Source organism: Oncorhynchus mykiss, chromosome 12, assembly GCF_013265735.2.
Source record: "Oncorhynchus mykiss isolate Arlee chromosome 12, USDA_OmykA_1.1, whole genome shotgun sequence".
Lineage (NCBI taxonomy): Eukaryota > Metazoa > Chordata > Actinopteri > Salmoniformes > Salmonidae > Oncorhynchus > Oncorhynchus mykiss.
The window spans coordinates 79,233,196-79,251,911 of NC_048576.1; the positions used below are offsets into that span (position 1 = coordinate 79,233,196).

An 18,716-nucleotide genomic window follows, 5' to 3' on the forward strand; every position below is an offset into this window, starting at 1 on the left:
AGACGGTCGGTACTAGAGAGAGAGAGAGAGAGAGACGGTCAGTACTAGAGAGAGACGGTCAGTACTAGAGAGAGACGGTCAGTACTAGAGAGAGACGGTCAGTACTAGAGAGAGACGGTCGGTACTAGAGAGAGAGAGAGAGAGAGAGACGGTCGGTACTAGAGAGAGACGGTCAGTACTAGAGAGAGACGGTCGGTACTAGAGAGAGAGAGAGAGAGAGACGGTCGGTACTAAACAGAGACGGCCCGTACTAGAGAGAGACGGTCGGTACTAGAGAGATGGTCGGTACTAGAGAGAGAGACGGTCGGTACTAGAGAGAGAGAGAGAGAGAGAGAGAGAGAGAGAGAGAGATGGTCGGTACTAAAGAGAGACGGCCCGTACTAGAGAGAGACGGTCGGTACTAGAGAGAGGAGGTCGGTACTAGAGAGACGGTCGGTACTAGAGAGAGAGACGGTCGGTACTAGAGAGAGAGAGAGAGACGGTCGGTACTAAAGAGAGATGGCCCGTACTAGAGAGACGGCCGGTACTAAAGAGAGGGCGACGGTCGGTACTAGCGAGAGCGCGACGGTCGGTACTAGAGAGAGAGCGACGGTCGGTACTAGAGAGAGAGACGGTCGGTACTAGAGAGAGAGAGAGAGATAGTCGGTACGAGAGACAGTCGGTACTAGAGAGAGAGACGGTCGGTACTAGAGAGAGAGCGGCGGTCGGTACTAGAGAGAGAGAGAGATAGTCGGTACTAGAGAGAGAGAGCGACGGTCGGTACTAGAGAGAGAGAGAAACGGTCGGTACTAGAGAGAGAGACAGTCGGTACTAGAGAGAGAGAGACAGTCGGTACTAGAGAGAGAGAGACAGTCGGTACTAGAGAGAGAGAGACAGTCGGTACTAGAGAGAGCGAAGGTCGGTACTAGAGAGAGCGACGGTCGGTACTAGAGAGAGAGAGAAACGGTCGGTACTAGAGAGAGAGAGACGGTCGGTACTAGAGAGAGAGAGACGGTCGGTACTAGAGAGAGATCGTCGGTACTAGAGAGAGAAAGACGGTCGGTACTAGAGAGAGAGCGACGGTCAGTACTAGAGAGAGAGCGACGGTCGGTACTAGAGAGAGCGACGGTCGGTACTAGAGAGAGAGAGAAATGGTCGGTACTAGAGAGAGAGCGACGGTCGGTACTAGAGAGAGAGCGACGGTCGGTACTAGAGAGAGAGCGACGGTCGGTACTAGAGAGAGAGCGACGGTCGGTACTAGAGAGAGAGCGACGGTCGGTACTAGAGAGAGAGCGACGGTCGGTACTAGAGAGAGAGCGACGGTCGGTACTAGAGAGAGAGCGACGGTCGGTACTAGAGAGAGAGCGACGTCGGTACTAGAGAGAGAGAGAAACGGTCGGTACTAGAGAGAGAGAGAAACGGTCGGTACTAGAGAGAGATCGTCGGTACTAGAGAAAGAGAGACAGTCGGTACTAGAGAGAGAGAGACGGTCGGTACAAGAGAGAGAGACGGTCGGTACTAGAGAGAGAGTGGGTACTAGAGAGAGACGGCCGGTACTAGAGAGAGACGGTCGGTACTAGAGAGAGAGAGAGAGATGGTCGGTACTAGAGAGAGAGAGTCGGTACTAGAGAGAGAGTCGGTACTAGAGAGAGAGAGAGAGAGAGAGAGACGGTACTAGAGAGAGAGACAGTCGGTACTAGAGAGAGAGAGAGAGATGGTCGGTACTAGAGAGAGAGAGATGGTCGGTACTAGAGAGAGAGAGACAGTCGGTACTAGAGAGAGAGAGACAGTCGGTACTAGAGAGAGCGAAGGTTGGTACTTCTATCACCAACCAAAGAAGGTCTTCAACAAAACATTAATATTCTGGAGCAATATTGCCATAATTGGGCCCTGGCAGTAAATTTCCAAAAAACTAAAATCATGATTTTCCAAAAAAAAACCAGATGTCAGAAACAAAAATGTAAATTCACCCTGAACACCTACCTTGGTCTGACCATATCTGCATCGGGAAACTTTAATATGGCAGTGAAGGCACTCAAAGAAAAAGCCCGCAGAGCAATGTATGCAATAAAAATGAAATTATTCAAAATCAACATCCCAATTAGAATTTGGACTAAAATATTTGACAGTGTAATCCTACCAATAGCACTTTATGGAAGTGAGGTTTGGGGGCCACTCAATAAACTGGATTTTAAAATGTGGGACAAACATCCAATTGAAACCCTACATGCAGAATTCTGTCGGAAAATTCTACAAGTCCAGAGAAATACACCAACTAATGCATGTAGGGCAGAATTGGGCCGTTTTCCAGTAATAATGAAAATACAGAAAAGATCATTAAAATTTTGGCTACATCTAAATTCAAGTCCAAATTCGAGTCTGCAATTTAAAGCACTTCAAGACCAAGAGCTGAGCCCAGAAACGAGCCCTCTCAGTCAGCTGGTGTTGGACCTCACCAACCAAGCTGACACCAGCACTGCTTCAAAAAAAAGAATTCCAATAAACAAAATCATGAACCAATCAAAGGAATCATACTTACAATACTGGAAAAACGAAACAAAATCCCAAAGCCGACTAAATTGCTATCTGACCCTAAACAGAGAATATGAATTGGCTGATTATCTCTACTCTGTCAGAGATACGAAGCAGAGACAGATCCTTACCAAGTACAGGCTGAGTGACCACCGATTGGCAATAGAAACCGGCAGACATAAAAAGACATGGCTACCCAAAGAGGAGCGTGTATGTGGTCACTGCATGACAGGGGAGGTAGAGACAGAGATGCACTTTCTCCTTTACTGTGATAAATATTCCTCACAAAGAGACTCATTATTCACAGAAATGACTACATATATTCCAAATTTTTACAAATTGAACCCAGAGGAAAAACTAAGAATACTCATGGGCGAAGGAGCAATGGCTCCTCTTGCAGCCAAATATGTATTTTCCTGCCATAGCCTGAGGGACACTGAATAATAACATCTGCATAGTAAACAGTAACTTACTTATTATTACTATTATTGTTATTACTATAATTATTAATGTTTACTGTAGACTGTTACCATTTTATTGTTATTATTTTTGTATTTAATTTTGTATTATTATTTACTACCATTTTATATTATTATTTGCTATCATTTATAATTTTGTTACAATGTATATTGCATACATTGTTGCTTTGGCAATATTGACACAATGTTTTTCATGCCAATAAAGCAGCTTGAATTTGAATTTGAATTTGAATTTGAGAGTGGGTACTAGAGAGAGAAACAGTCGGTACTAGAGAGAGAGTGGATACTAGAGAGAGAGAGAGAGAGACGGTCGGTACTAGAGAGAGAGAGAGAGAGAGAGACGGTCGGTACTAGAGAGAGAGAGATGGTCGGTACTAGAGAGAGAGAGGCGGTCGGTACTAGAGAGAGAGAGAGGCGGTCGGTACTAGAGAGAGAGAGACGGTTGGTACTAGAGCGAGAGAGACGGTCGGTACTAGAGCGAGATCGTCGGTACTAGAGAGAGAAAGACAGTCGGTACTAGAGAGAGAGAGAGACGGTCGGTACAAGAGAGAGAGACGGTCGGTACTAGAGAGAGAGTGGGTACTAGAGAGAGACGGCCGGTACTAGAGAGAGACGGTCGGTACTAGAGAGAGAGAGAGAGATGGTCGGTACTAGAGAGAGAGAGTCGGTACTAGAGAGAGAGTCGGTACTAGAGAGAGAGAGAGAGAGAGAGACGGTACTAGAGAGAGAGACAGTCGGTACTAGAGAGAGAGAGAGAGATGGTCGGTACTAGAGAGAGAGATGGTCGGTACTAGAGAGAGAGAGTGGGTACTAGAGAGAGAAACAGTCGGTACTAGAGAGAGAGTGGATACTAGAGAGAGAGAGAGAGAGACGGTCGGTACTAGAGAGAGAGAGAGAGAGAGAGAGAGAGACGGTCGGTACTAGAGAGAGAGAGATGGTCGGTACTAGAGAGAGAGAGGCGGTCGGTACTAGAGAGAGAGAGAGGCGGTCGGTACTAGAGCGAGAGAGACGGTCGGTACTAGAGCGAGAGAGACGGTCGGTACTAGAGCGAGATCGTCGGTACTAGAGAGAGAAAGACGGTCGGTACTAGAGAGAGAGCGACGGTCGGTACTAGAGAGAGAGCGACGGTCGGTACTAGAGAGAGAGCGACAGTCGATACTAAAGAGAGAGAGAAACGGTCGGTAATAGAGAGAGAGCGACGGTCGGTACTAGAGCGAGATCGTCGGTACTAGAGAGAGAAAGACAGTCGGTACTAGAGAGAGAGAGAGACGGTCGGTACAAGAGAGAGAGACGGTCGGTACTAGAGAGAGAGTGGGTACTAGAGAGAGACGGCCGGTACTAGAGAGAGACGGTCGGTACTAGAGAGAGAGAGAGAGATGGTCGGTACTAGAGAGAGAGAGTCGGTACTAGAGAGAGAGTCGGTACTAGAGAGAGAGAGAGAGAGAGACGGTACTAGAGAGAGAGACAGTCGGTACTAGAGAGAGAGAGAGAGATGGTCGGTACTAGAGAGAGAGAGATGGTCGGTACTAGAGAGAGAGAGTGGGTACTAGAGAGAGAAACAGTCGGTACTAGAGAGAGAGTGGATACTAGAGAGAGAGAGAGACGGTCGGTACTAGAGAGAGAGAGAGAGAGAGAGAGAGAGACGGTCGGTACTAGAGAGAGAGAGATGGTCGGTACTAGAGAGAGAGAGGCGGTCGGTACTAGAGAGAGAGAGGCGGTCGGTACTAGAGAGAGAGAGAGGCGGTCGGTACTAGAGCGAGAGAGACGGTCGGTACTAGAGCGAGAGAGACGGTCGGTACTAGAGCGAGATCGTCGGTACTAGAGAGAGAAAGACGGTCGGTACTAGAGAGAGAGCGACGGTCGGTACTAGAGAGAGAGCGACAGTCGATACTAAAGAGAGAGAGAAACGGTCGGTACTAGAGAGAGAGCGACGGTCGGTACTAGAGAGAGAGCGACGGTCGGTACTAGAGAGAGAGCGACGGTCGGTACTAGAGAGAGAGCGACGGTCGGTACTAGAGAGAGAGCGACGGTCGGTACTAGAGAGAGAGCGACGGTCGGTACTAGAGAGAGAGCGACGGTCGGTACTAGAGAGAGCGACGGTCGGTACTAGAGAGAGAGCGACGGTCGGTACTAGAGAGAGAGCGACGGTCGGTACTAGAGAGAGAGCGACGGTCGGTACTAGAGAGAGAGCGACGGTCGGTACTAGAGAGAGAGCGACGGTCGGTACTAGAGAGAGAGCGACGGTCGGTACTAGAGCGAGATCGTCGGTACTAGAGAGAGAAAGACGGTCGGTACTAGAGAGAGAGCGACGGTCGGTACTAGAGAGAGAGCGACAGTCGATACTAAAGAGAGAGAGAAACGGTCGGTACTAGAGAGAGAGCGACGGTCGGTACTAGAGAGAGAGCGACGGTCGGTACTAGAGAGAGAGCGACGGTCGGTACTAGAGAGAGAGCGACGGTCGGTACTAGAGAGAGAGCGACGGTCGGTACTAGAGAGAGAGCGACGGTCGGTACTAGAGAGAGAGCGACGGTCGGTACTAGAGAGAGAGCGACGGTCGGTACTAGAGAGAGAGCGACGGTCGGTACTAGAGAGAGAGCGACGGTCGGTACTAGAGAGAGAGCGACGGTCGGTACTAGAGAGAGAGCGACGGTCGGTACTAGAGAGAGAGCGACGGTCGGTACTAGAGAGAGAGCGACGGTCGGTACTAGAGAGAGAGCGACGGTCGGTACTAGAGAGAGAGCGACGGTCGGTACTAGAGAGAGAGCGACGGTCGGTACTAGAGAGAGAGCGACGGTCGGTACTAGAGAGAGAGCGACGGTCGGTACTAGAGAGAGAGCGACGGTCGGTACTAGAGAGAGAGCGACGTCGGTACTAGAGAGAGAGAGAAACGGTCGGTACTAGAGAGAGATCGTCGGTACTAGAGAAAGAGAGACAGTCGGTACTAGAGAGAGAGAGAGACGGTCGGTACAAGAGAGAGAGACGGTCGGTACTAGAGAGAGAGTGGGTACTAGAGAGAGAGACGGCCGGTACTAGAGAGAGCGACGGTCGGTACTAGAGAGAGAGCGACGGTCGGTACTAGAGAGAGAGCGACGGTCGGTACTAGAGAGAGAGCGACGGTCGGTACTAGAGAGAGAGCGACGGTCGGTACTAGAGAGAGAGCGGCGGTCGGTACTAGAGAGAGAGCGACGGTCGGTACTAGAGAGAGAGCGACGGTCGGTACTAGAGAGAGAGCGACGTCGGTACTAGAGAGAGAGAGAAACGGTCGGTACTAGAGAGAGATCGTCGGTACTAGAGAAAGAGAGACAGTCGGTACTAGAGAAAGAGAGACAGTCGGTACTAGAGAGAGAGAGAGACGGTCGGTACAAGAGAGAGAGACGGTCGGTACTAGAGAGAGAGTGGGTACTAGAGAGAGAGACGGCCGGTACTAGAGAGAGACGGTCGGTACTAGAGAGAGAGAGAGAGAGAGATGGTCGGTACTAGAGAGAGAGAGGCGGTCGGTACTAGAGAGAGAGAGAGACAGAGACAGTCGGTACTAGAGAGAGCGACAGTCGGTACTAGAGAGAGAGAGAGTCGGTACTAGAGAGAGAGAGAGAGAGACAGTCAGTACTAGAGAGAGAGAGAGACAGTCGGTATTAGAGAGAGAGAGACGGTCGGTACTAGAGAGAGAGACGGTCGGTACTAGAGAGAGAGAGAGAGGCGGTCGGTACTAGAGAGAGAGACAGTCGGTACTAGAGAGAGCGAGACAGTCGGTACTAGAGAGAGAGTCGGTACTAGAGAGAGCGAGTCGGTACTAGAGAGAGAGAGAGAGAGACAGTCGGTACTAGAGAGAGAGACAGACGGTACTAGAGAGAGAGAGACAGTCGGTACTAGAGAGAGAGAGTCGGTACTAGAGAGAGAGAGTCGGTACTAGAGAGAGAGAGAGAGAGAGAGACGGTACTAGAGAGAGAGAGACAGTCGGTACTAGAGAGAGAGAGAGAGAGAGAGTGGGTACTAGAGAGAGATGGTCGGTACTAGAGAGAGAGAGTGGGTACTAGAGAAAGAGAAACAGTCGGTACTAGAGAGAGACAGTCGGTACTAGAGAGAAACAGTCGGTATTATAGCTCTACAGGGTGTTTTGGAATAAGTGGTGCCTCAGTGGGCATGTAGCACTTCCTGTCTCTCTACCAGAGGGAGTTGTGTACTGTGAAGGGAGGCTGGGGGGTTCTGCTGTGTCTGGCTACAGTAACCGACAGGGCCAGGATCATCTCTAAGAGTAATGGAATAGAATGAAAGAGAGGAGAGAGAAGGAGAGAGATAGAGGGGGAGGAAGAGAGAGTCTAATCCCTCTGTTCAATCCAGCCTGATTGAGAGGTGATAAAATAATCTGACATTAAAAATGCATGTGTGAGGAGCATCTTTGCAAACAGCCTAGTTATCAGGACAGCTTCTAAAATCTAAATAAACAATGTCTGTCTATTGGTGGATAGGAAACAAGTTTGCTCCAGTCCCAAGTCTATGGAGGGACCTCAGAGTAAAGACAGAGGCCTACTGTAAAGAGTCTCTTACACATATCACAACGCAAATAGAAAGGTATCAAGTTTGATAATGCGATATTAAATACGGTTTACCTGGAGGCTTCTTAATTCATTTAATAGAGTATCATAGACTGATCTTACCATTATGTCAGCATATTATAGTGGAGTTACCGTGAGCTGCACTCCAGGGCTTCCTCACACAAAGAGAGTCTGACGAAAGAGCACAAGTAGGGGAGACTAGACATGCAGGGAAAGAAACTGATATTTTGTGTGAATAAAACCAGCTGCTGAGGTCCAGACTAGGGATGAACACAAGTGCTGTCACGATACAAGAATTTTGACTTGGATACTGATACCAGGTTTAGTATCAAGAGTGGTGCAGCGATCTAAGGCACTGCATCTCAGTGGTTCGATTCCAGGCTGTACCACATCCGGCCGTGATTGGGAGTCCCATAAGGCGGCGCACAATTTGCCCAGCATCGTCGGGGTTGGCCGGTGTAGGCCGTCATTGTAAATAAGAGTTTGTTTATAACTGACTTGCCTAGTTAAATAAAGGTTACATTTAAAAAACACTCTATACCCAAACGATAACACGGCAAAAAAAGCAGAGAGAATGTGATTTTCCCCCGTTTGTTCAGCTTTTTAAAAGATAAAAAACTACATTGGATGTTCTAAATCCACAACAATGACTAAACCACATCAGAGGATTACTTTTGAAGTCTGTAAAAAATGGAAGTCATTAATATGTTATAGTGCAGACGCTCAGCGCTGTTGTTTGGTTAGCGGTGTTTCTGTAGCGCATGTGTGATGGGAGTTTACAAAACTATTGGCCACTGAATTGATGCAAATAATCATAATTTTGCCAGGTAGGCTACTGGGAAAAGCTTTCCATCGACCAGACGGTTATCATTAGCATCCATAATGGTTACACAAAGTGATAGACATACGAGCACCGCACACAGACAGGGGAATACGAATGCCTGATGCATTCTGGTCATGTGTTATGATGTGTTATGTGTTGTGTTATGATAACTTGGGCCAATTAATAAATGATCTATTCAGTTCAATACATTTAGTTCATTTCCAAACGTGAGACACATTGGATAGAACCAAAAGTAACAACATTTGAGTACCGAACCGTTTTTCATGTTGTAATATTGAGTACAGAAGTGTTGGTGAACCGCGTCCCAAATCACTTGATTTCCTAAGTGCTTCTGCAAACACTTCACACCCTTATGAGAGTCACACACCAAGCAGAGTATGCACACACACACCCTCCCTCTCTTTCGTGAACCTTCAGTTGAGATCGCTCTAAACCTAGATGAAACCTGTGTGACGTTGGTCTCATTAGGCCTGCCTTAGGGCCACTTAACCCAGTGAATCCTGCCTCTATCCTCTGAGGTAGAGCTTGGTTTCCTACCCCTAATGCAGCAGGGTTTATTTGGGCCATGGATTGGGGATGTATTAAGTCACTCGGGCCAGGGGCTTTACACAGGGCCCAGCCATGAAAGAGGGACGTCAGGAGAGGGAGAGAGGGAGGTGAGAGACCGGAGGTACACAATCCCTCCTCTGTCCTTCCCTTCAATTCTCTCTCCTGTTCTCCCCCTGGCAGGACGTGAGAGTCCAGAAGAGAGAAAGGCCCTTGAAAAGGCTCTGTGTTCAAAGCACGCAGGTCTCTCCTCCTGTCAACCCCAACGTCTCTCCCTCTCCCCCTCTCTAGAAAAGAACAGGGACACCTCTTACCTTATCACTCTAGCACACCACTCCAATGAAAGAAAGAGAGAGAGGGAGAGACAGAAAGAGGATGAGAGAGAGGAGGGAGATATTTATGGAGGGAGATGGAGAGGGTCTGACCTGTCTCCAATCAGGCCCCTTAGTACCAGGTTGGAGTGCTGTCATCCTTGCAGACTGGAATAGTATATCACCCACCTCAAACAAACACACTCACGCATGCACACACACACAGAGACAGACAGACCTGCTCACACACACAGGCTCACACACGCATGCACACACACACAGAGACAGACAGACCTGCTCACACACAAGCAAGCAAACACACACAGGCTCACACACGCATGCACACACACACAGAGACAGACAGACCTGCTCACACACACAGGCTCACACACGCATGCACACACACACAGAGACAGACAGACCTGCTCACACACAAGCAAGCAAACACACACAGGCTCACACACGCATGCACACACACACAGAGACAGACAGACCTGCTCACACACAAGCAAGCAAACACACACAGGCTCACACACGCATGCACACACACACAGAGACAGACAGACCTGCTCACACACAAGCAAGCAAACACACACAGGCTCACACACGCATGCACACACACACAGAGACAGACAGACCTGCTCACACACAAGCAAGCAAACACACACAGGCTCACACACGCATGCACACACACACAGAGACAGACAGACCTGCTCACACACAAGCAAGCAAACACACACAGGCTCACACACGCATGCACACGCACACACACACACACACACACCTCCCCAGCCAGACCAGGGACAGTGAGAGAGTTACGGCCTCTCAGAGCCAAGGCACCATCCTGTCAAATGACATTCCTGCTGATAGTGTCACATTCCCCAAGGTGACCTGGCCAGTCTAGTATCTCTCTGTCTATCTGACTGACTGGGAGGTCAGAGGCTAATAACTTCCTTCCAATCTGGGCTGTGTGCTAATCGTTTCAGCAAACAGAGTGGCCTGGCCTTGGTCATCGAGGCTCAGCATCAATGCAGGTGGGCCCTATAGCTCTGTGTAGTATAGTAGTAGAGCCAATGAAATGGCTCGGAAACACGGGAACTAAGACATCACTTTTAGATACATTTCAATGGTGAGGTCTTTTTTGGAAGCCTTTGGTATCTTTCCTATGTTCCTTTATAAGTCAATGGATTTTATATGACAGTACAAGCCGTCTGAATGAAAACACTTACAGGGAGTTTTTACGAGCGCAGGTTCAGACACGCGGTTTCATTCTCTTAAATACACAGTCTTTCTCACACACACACACACACACACACACACACACACACACACACACACACACACACAGCTCCCTGTGGGAGGAAGGTGTGACATGCACTTCTAACATGGCATGGATGTCAGCTTCTATGGTAATGTGGAAACAGAGCAGGCTTTCTGTCCAGCTCTCAGAGGGAGAGTTAGTAGTGTATAGTCCTCTCCTGCCAGGGTTGGTTCTTTCCCTCCATTGCTTCAGATGACAGGGGTGTGTTGACGGGTCCTGGCAGTACTGCCCTCTGTGGACACACAGGCACACAGGCCAGGGATCCAACCAGTCCCCCACAGACAGGCACAGCCATTCAGCCCAGGCCATTCCAGTGCTGATCTCCATGGAAACTGCACCCCAAACACAGACCAAAAGCTGGAAAAGTTCATGGAGACTCAAATACTAATTTGTCTCACAGGGTTGCAGAAAAGAGACCCTTTTATATATTACAGCACCAGTGTTTGTTCAGTATGCCTTTCTCTGACACACACACACACACACACACACATAAACGGAGAGAGGGCCAATAAAGTCTACGGAAATGGGATGAATGGGCGCCACACACACACACCTTAATAACAGTTGCGTGAGCTGACCAGTTGGACAGTTTATTAGGTACACCACCCCGCTCACAAACATCTCCTACAGACAGTGAGTCACGTGGCCGTGGATTACTTTATAAAGCAGGCAGACAGGCACCAAGGAATTCAGTTACTGCTTGATTAAACGTTAGAATGGGTAAAAGGGACCTAAGCCAGAGTGTACCAGGCAAGCCGGTTCCAGTACCTCAGAAACTGCCACCCTCCTGGGCTTTTCACGCACATTCACGGTCTAGGGTTTACAGAGAATGGTGAGACAAACAAAAAACATCCCGTCAGCAGCAGTGGGTGAATATGGAAAGAATTGTGCCAACAGGCTTATAGCGGCACAGTACACCTGCCTGGTGTCAACGGTACAGGGTGGTGGCGGTGGTGTAATGGTGTGGGGAATGTTTTCCTGGCACACGCTAGGTCCCTTGAAACCAATTGAGCAATGATTCTATGCCCTGAAGAATTCAGGGTGTTCTGGAGGTAAAGGGGGGTCCAACCTGGTACTAGATGTGTGAACCTAATAAACTGGCCACTGAGTGTATATCAACCATGTCCACGCCTACAGTAAGGGATGAGTAAGAACCTTTAATCATTCTCTCATACAGGTCTTCACCTGAACAACATTCATAGTACTACATACTAAAGAGCCCAGTCATATCCCCCTTCACTACTGCCAAGACAGACTGAACACTTTCCATGATTGCCCAACAACAAAGTGTTCTAGAAAAACAAACAGCCCACAATATACATGAGTGATTACTGTTGTAAACATAATTGCTGTGTGCTGTGCTTCAACATGATCGCGTATGGCCTACTAATGGAGCGCTAGACTAAGCTATAGGATATGAGACTGAGCTGTAGTGATAAGATGAGGGGTCGGGTTCCTGCAGTAGTATAGTCTGTGTTTAACGATAGAGAGAAAAGCAGAGCAGTGCCAACAGCACTGATGAATAATGAAAGACCTTTCCCCCCACTTGAAATTCCATGTCCCCACGGGGGCCATTAGAACCGAGCAGCACACACATACGCACGCACGCGCAACACACAGCAGCAGCAAGACACAAATGAACACTCTTCCGACATGCTAATGTTGAGCCCCACATACTTTTGTATATACTATATAGTGTATGTGGAAACCTTCAAATTAGTGGATTGGGCTATTTCAGCCACACCCAATGCTGACAGGTGTATAAAATCGAGCACACAGCCATGCAATCTCTATAGACAAACATTGGCACTAGAATGGCCTTACTGAAGAGCTCAGTGACTATCAACGTGGCACCATCATAGGATGCCACCTTACCAACAAGTCCGTTCGTCAGATTTCTGTCCTGCTAGAGCTGCCCCGGTCAACTGTAAGTGCTGTTACTGTGAAGTGGAAGGTCACACAAGCTCACAGAACAGGACCGCCGAGTGCTGAAGTCCATAGCGCGTAAAAATTGCCTGTCCTCGGTTGCAACACTCACTACAGAGTTCCAAACTGCCTCTGGAAGCAATGTCAGTACAAGAACTGTTTGTCGGAAAGCTTCATGGCTGAGCAGCCGCACACAAGCCTAAGATCACCAAGTGCAATGCCAAGCATCGGCTGGAGTGGTGTAAAGCTCACCGCCATTGGACTCCGGAGTAGTGGAAACGCATTCTCTGGAGTGATGAATCACGCTTCACCAGCTCGCAGTACGACATATGAATCTGGGTGCATAGTGCCAACTGTAAAGTTTGGTGGAGGAGGAATAATGGTCTGGGGATGTTTTTCATGGTTCGTGCTAGGCCCCCTAGTTCCAGTGTAGGGAAATCTTAACGCTACAGCATACCATGACATTCTAGATGATTCGGTGCTTCCAACTTTGGGGTAACAGTTTGGGGAAGGCCCTTTCCTGTTTCAGTATGACAATGCTCAAAGTGAGGTCCATATAGAAATGGTTTGTCAAGATCGGTGTGGAAGAACTTGACTGGCCTGCACAGAGCCCTGACGTCAACCCCATTGAACACCTTTGGGATGAATTGGAACGTTGACTGTGAGCCAGACCTAATCGCTCAACATCAGTATCCGACCTCACTAATGCTCGTGGCTGAATGGAAGCAAGTCCTCGCAGCAATGTTCCAACATTTAGTGTAAAGCTTTCCCAGAAGAGTGGAGGCTGTTACAGCAGCAAAGAGGGGGGACCAACTCCATACTAATGCCCATGATTTTGGAATGAAATGTTCAATGAGCAGATGTCCACATACTTTTGGTCATGTAGTGTATCATCATCATCAGGCCTCTCTGTTCCAGCCATGTTTATCCTCTCTGGTGCACTAGTATATCATTCCCGGACGCGGACGCTGTCATCACTGCATTGAGTTGTGTGGCAGCTTTTGTAAACACTCCCATCTAAATCGGCCACAGTCCCGCCCTCTACGCCACACAAACCCCCCCCCCCCCCCCCCCCCCCCCCCCGGCCCCTGAGAGCTGACAAAGAGAGAGAGGGGGGGAGGGGGGGGTTGGAGAAGATGCATAACAAGCAGTAAACCACGGCCAGAGCCTGGGGTTCTGGGGGGGGACCTGGGCTCTGATATATGGTGCGCCACTGTCCTGCTCTCTGGACCGTTTTACAGCCATCTCAGAGGCACGGCTTATCTAAAGGTCTCCCACTGTTGTCTTGGCTCTTCTCTCCACTTGTGTTACTCTGTTTATTTAGGCTGAGTGAGGGGGCACCAGTAGTGTCTGTAGAGGGGGAAGGCTGTTTGGATGGATGTGGGAGCGCTATAAGAGGTAGTTATATTTGGATATCTCGGGTGTGCTAAGCCTATCGGACTCAATCTGAATTCAGACAGTCTAACTGTAGACTTTGCCAGAGTTTGTATGATCTACTTTTTGACTAGTTCATATTCTACAGGGAGCTGAGCGACTCTTTAAAAAAGCCATGCTGCACCAAGGGATCTCACCAATGTCATCAATGTGCTGCTCTATCAGCTACTGAGAGCAATTGTGTAAATTAGTATGGCTCTAGTAGCCGACAAAAATATCTGCGGTGAAAACACACCACCCTGTGAGAAGGGAAAAAGAGAGGAAACGGAGAAAGTGAGAACTTTCATATGGGATCCAAGTCCCTCCACAAAGAGAAAAATAGATGAGGAGAAACTAGACCTATGCTAATAAGCGAGAGGGGAAAATTTTTACAGTCAGCATTTCCACTGGCAGACAGGGTAACTGGGGGGTTAGTAGACTGTGGTGTGTCTGCTTTTGGGCAAGAAGCAGTAGTAGAAACAACAATTAAATGAGCTTTTTCAGCAGTGACACCTTCGCTTCTCCTCCAGACACAATTACCAGTTAGTCTGCTTTGGCTGACTTAGCAGAAGGCCATGATTCAACCCAAGGCAAACTAACGCAGGGTGTTTATCACAAGCCAAGACAAGACGCATTGAGCTTTAAAATCCCAGCACTTGTATGTAGAAGCTACACAGTAGAACTACTATTTTACAGATACAGAAAGAGCAGCTTATTGGTAGGCCATCTTTTATTTTATATTTTTACAGAGGTTGTCAGTCAGTTCTTTAGGACAGTGTTATCATCATCACACACTTACCCATCTCCATCCTGGTAGTTGACGTTCAGTCTCTTCGTGGAGCCCAACAACTCTGCAAAAACACAAGACAGAAAATAAATCAACATACGTTCAGGATATTTTTAGAACAAACACTGTGCTACTGGTTAACCTAGAAACTATTCACTTAAGCCTGGAGGGAAGTGTCTTCATGGTGCATCTTCAGTTCATGGTTTATAGTAGTATACTGGATTGGCTTGCTTTTCGGTTGTGCAAAATCTGGAGGTTGAGCATTGTTTTACAGATCATTTACTAGTTCACTCATGATCATGTGTTTGCTTGCGAGCTCAAACCATCTCCAGGTTCAACAAGATTATCTGTGGGAACCAACTCAGTCATTCTAAAATATTATAGAGCATCTGGTTCTGGAAAGGCTGAAGACCTGCAGGCCACGGGACTAAGAGATCCTGGTCTAGATGCTCACCCTGATTAGTTGCTACCATGATGTTGTCATGGTGTGTTGCTACCATGCTGTCTTGCCATGTGTTGCTGCCTTGCTATGTTGTTGTCTTAGGTCTCTCTTTATGTAGTGTTGTCTCGCTTGTTGTGATGTGTGTTTGTCCTATATTTATATTGCACTTATTTTTAATCTCAGGCCCCCGTCCCCGCAGGAGGCCTTTTGCCTTTTGGTAGGCCGTCATTGTAAATAAGAATTTGTTCTTAACTGACATGCCTAGTTAAATAAAGGTTAAATATATTGTTTTGTAATTAGAGGGCTACGGGGTCATGGTTCAGGGTTTAGGGAGAGAGCGACAGACAGTGGAGTGGAGACTCCAGCTAGCTCACCCACCAGGCCTCAAAAACCTTGTGGGTGAGCTAGCTATCCCAAACAAACTGTCCCTGATAGATCTGTCCCTTTCTCTCTGTCTCTAGAGCCAGTTCAGCCTCTGACCCCAGGCTGACCTCTGTGGCCAGGTCAGGAGACAATACACTGTTCAGAGAACAAAGGGAGGGAGGAGATATTGTTGTGTCCTTTGATGTTCTGATAGAGATGCCTCTTCATCAGCCTAGTGTGGCTTTAGAAGAAAGAATGTCACTGGCCACCACAGGGACTCATATGGTGCTTTTCCATCTAGAGTTAGCCCCACACCAGGGAGTTGCCAGTGTTTTATGTTAACGTAACCTAACGTTTCCATCAGGACTGTGACACTAAAAACGTGTGGCGAGCAGAATCAACAACCTCTGCATCATTCAAGAAGACTGTTGCTTTCTCATGGCTCCAAGTCAGAGCAGATCTGCTGGAGCCATAGCCAAGTGAGACACGGGTGCTGGCCCACGTAGATGGAAACAGAAAAGTCTGCGCCTTTTGGGTAAAACACTGGGGTAAATCCTCATTGGAAATGTGCCAAGTCCCTACAGCCTCTATGGGCAACCTCCAGACCTGTCAACTAAACTGATGGAGACATCTCCTGCCCTCCCAAGACGTGATCAACCAATGGCAGGGTCGTTCCCTTGTGTATTTCACTGGCCCTGCTGACACCCCAGCTCTCTTCTATATCTTTCATACAATCTCTCCAAACATAAGCACAGACTCACCAGTTGCATGTGATAAGTAGCACATTCTTATCAATTCTGTGAATTCCAAACAAAGTTTGTGCTTTGTAGAGTCATGCAGCTTATGCCCTGCGTTCAATCAGCATGTCAGTGTGATGCCACAGTCATCGTCCCTGAAATGAAAATCACCACCGCCAGCGGTAGATATACAGTTTAATGTCAGACACTAAGCATTTGTCATCTGATGAAACAGTAATGGAGGTCTGTGAGGCAGAGCTCCATCCATGTCAGCTGGTCATAAGATAGAGTCTGCACTTGTGTCCTAGTCTCCCATGGCGTCTGAAGGTGGGTCAGCCGCTGTGAGGGTCACTGTTTGCTATGAGTTCAGCGAGGTCAAAGGGCAGGCCACGGGGGAGTAACACAGAACCGAGTGGGAAAGAAGTCCCAGACACTGGATACACCCACAGTGTGGAGACATGACGACAGCCCGTCTTACTACTGCTCATTATGTCTGAGCAGGAGGCGAGCAAGGCCAAGGTAGCCTCAACAGCCCCAAAACAAGTGCTTTGAAGTGAGCTTCTATTCCAGATCTCTGCTACACAGCCAGTTTCCCCTTGGGGATCTCTGTGACTCTTTGATTATGACCTCAATTCCATAATTAATTAGGTGTATCAAACATTGCGTGTCGCAGTCAAGTCATGGGAACACAAACCCCTCTTCGAAAAAGTTTTCAGAACACTTTGCTGGCCGTGTAACAAGCACACACTGACATCAAACCCTCATGTGACTGACGGGACAGGCTGCCTGGCCTTGTCTTCACTACAGGAACCAGTCTCTAATGCTGAATATTGCATCAAATTTCCCATTGAAGCTTTCATCTGCTGCACATTTGTTAAAAGTTATTTTTAATGTTTATGGAGAGGGAGGAAAGCGCCGCCTGTTCAGTTACAACCTTTTGAGGACTCCATATATTTTTTTAATTTAAAGCTGAAAGTATAACGTACCATAGATTTGGTTCCGCAAGAATGCTAGGCAAAGGGGAGATTTTGCTAAAGTCTGCACATTTGAGAATTCTGTCTTGGAACAAGTTCATGGATTCAAGTCGCAGCCTGTGTCTCTGGTGCGACTGGCAGAAACAGAATCTGTTGTAAAATATCAGACTAAAATTAGACAACCACTGTGAGTATCAAAACTATGATTATATGCTCTTCCATAAAAGAGCAGGCAACGCCTCATAAATCCATTTTGTTTCTGGGGCTCAAATGACTGCACTTAGGTCTAGGCAATGAACATACAAAGGTTCAGGTCATCATTTTCCTTCTGCACTCATTGTGGTGTAGAACAGAGACCAGGCCACCATTATCCATCCAAAATGTGAGGCAGAAACAGCTCTGTTACAGAAGAAAGAGCTTTCAAAAGTAGGCCTTGTCGAAAACTGCTCTGTGAAAAACTTCAGCAGTCCCATCATGCCATATTCCCTGCCATTTGACTCAATGCCTGAGATTCAAGCTTTAAGTTGCAATAAAGAAACCCTGATAGCTTTAAAGGACCCTTTTTTTTTTAAACGCCACATCTACATCTTCCAGATGAATTGTGAGTAAATCCATATGGCTGTTTAGTATGGTTTTAAATGGCTCGATGGCTGGTTTTGGTTCAACACTACTATGGTATCTGCCTGTCGCAATAACAGGACTTACTGTGACTGGCATCACTCAAACCAGTAAAAAGAGGACCAATGCCAAGATGAATATACATCCCTTCACATCCCTGTTCCCGAGGACATATTATACGGAAATAGTGACAAATTAGGTGAACTACAGTAGTGGTTTAACAGCTGGCCATCTTGGGAGCTGAACCAGTCAACGAGGAAGCATCTTGCTTGGATGATTAAAGGGCTGAAGAAAGCCCTTTCCTCCCCTCGCCTTATGGAGGCCTGATTGTTTAGCATCTGAGACAGAGTGTTCTGATGGCATCATTTGAAGACTCAAGAGTGTCAGCGGAAACCCCGGGTCCACAATCAAGCCTGGTGGATTCCAGCGAATTCATAGCTCCGCTGTGCTCCTCGGGCTCTCACAGGCCTGCCACTGGAACACAGGAAGCTGCATGCAGTATGGCTAAGGAAGGAACGGGACGGGACCTGCAGCGTCTTAGAGCCACACTTACTACACTTTATGTAAAAATACAGTCGGCTACACATATTACTGAAATGTAAACTTGCGTACTTGCTATGTCTCGACTGCTACCTTCAGAGGTAGAGCACGACACCCACCAAACAGTTACCCCCTGGAAGCAGAGCGGTACAAACAGAATAAATGGTAATAGCAGAGCAATGTTTTTGAATATCTGAGACTCGTTTTATTGAGATTTCACCTGGATTGTCTTGTTTACCTGGAATGCATCCCTGTTACATTCTAGGGATGAACATGAGTAATTGATTGCTCGAACGGAGGTCAAAACTCAATCTTTAACCAGAGATTGAAATGTTTAAAAAATTCCGGCGC

General features: G+C 47.7%; 1 protein-coding gene across 8 annotated transcripts in view; it reads right to left on the reverse strand.

Moving 5' to 3' along the window:
• The window catches only part of LOC110538980 (caskin-2-like), a 95,479-nt gene that overhangs the window by 36,509 nt on the left and 40,254 nt on the right, over window positions 1-18,716 (reverse strand). For all 8 annotated transcript variants that reach the window (XM_036938616.1, XM_036938621.1, XM_036938619.1 and 5 more), the window contains one exon: window positions 14,704-14,755. In XM_036938616.1, the coding sequence (XP_036794511.1) occupies window positions 14,704-14,755 (52 nt within the window). The remainder of the gene's footprint in view (window positions 1-14,703; window positions 14,756-18,716) is intronic.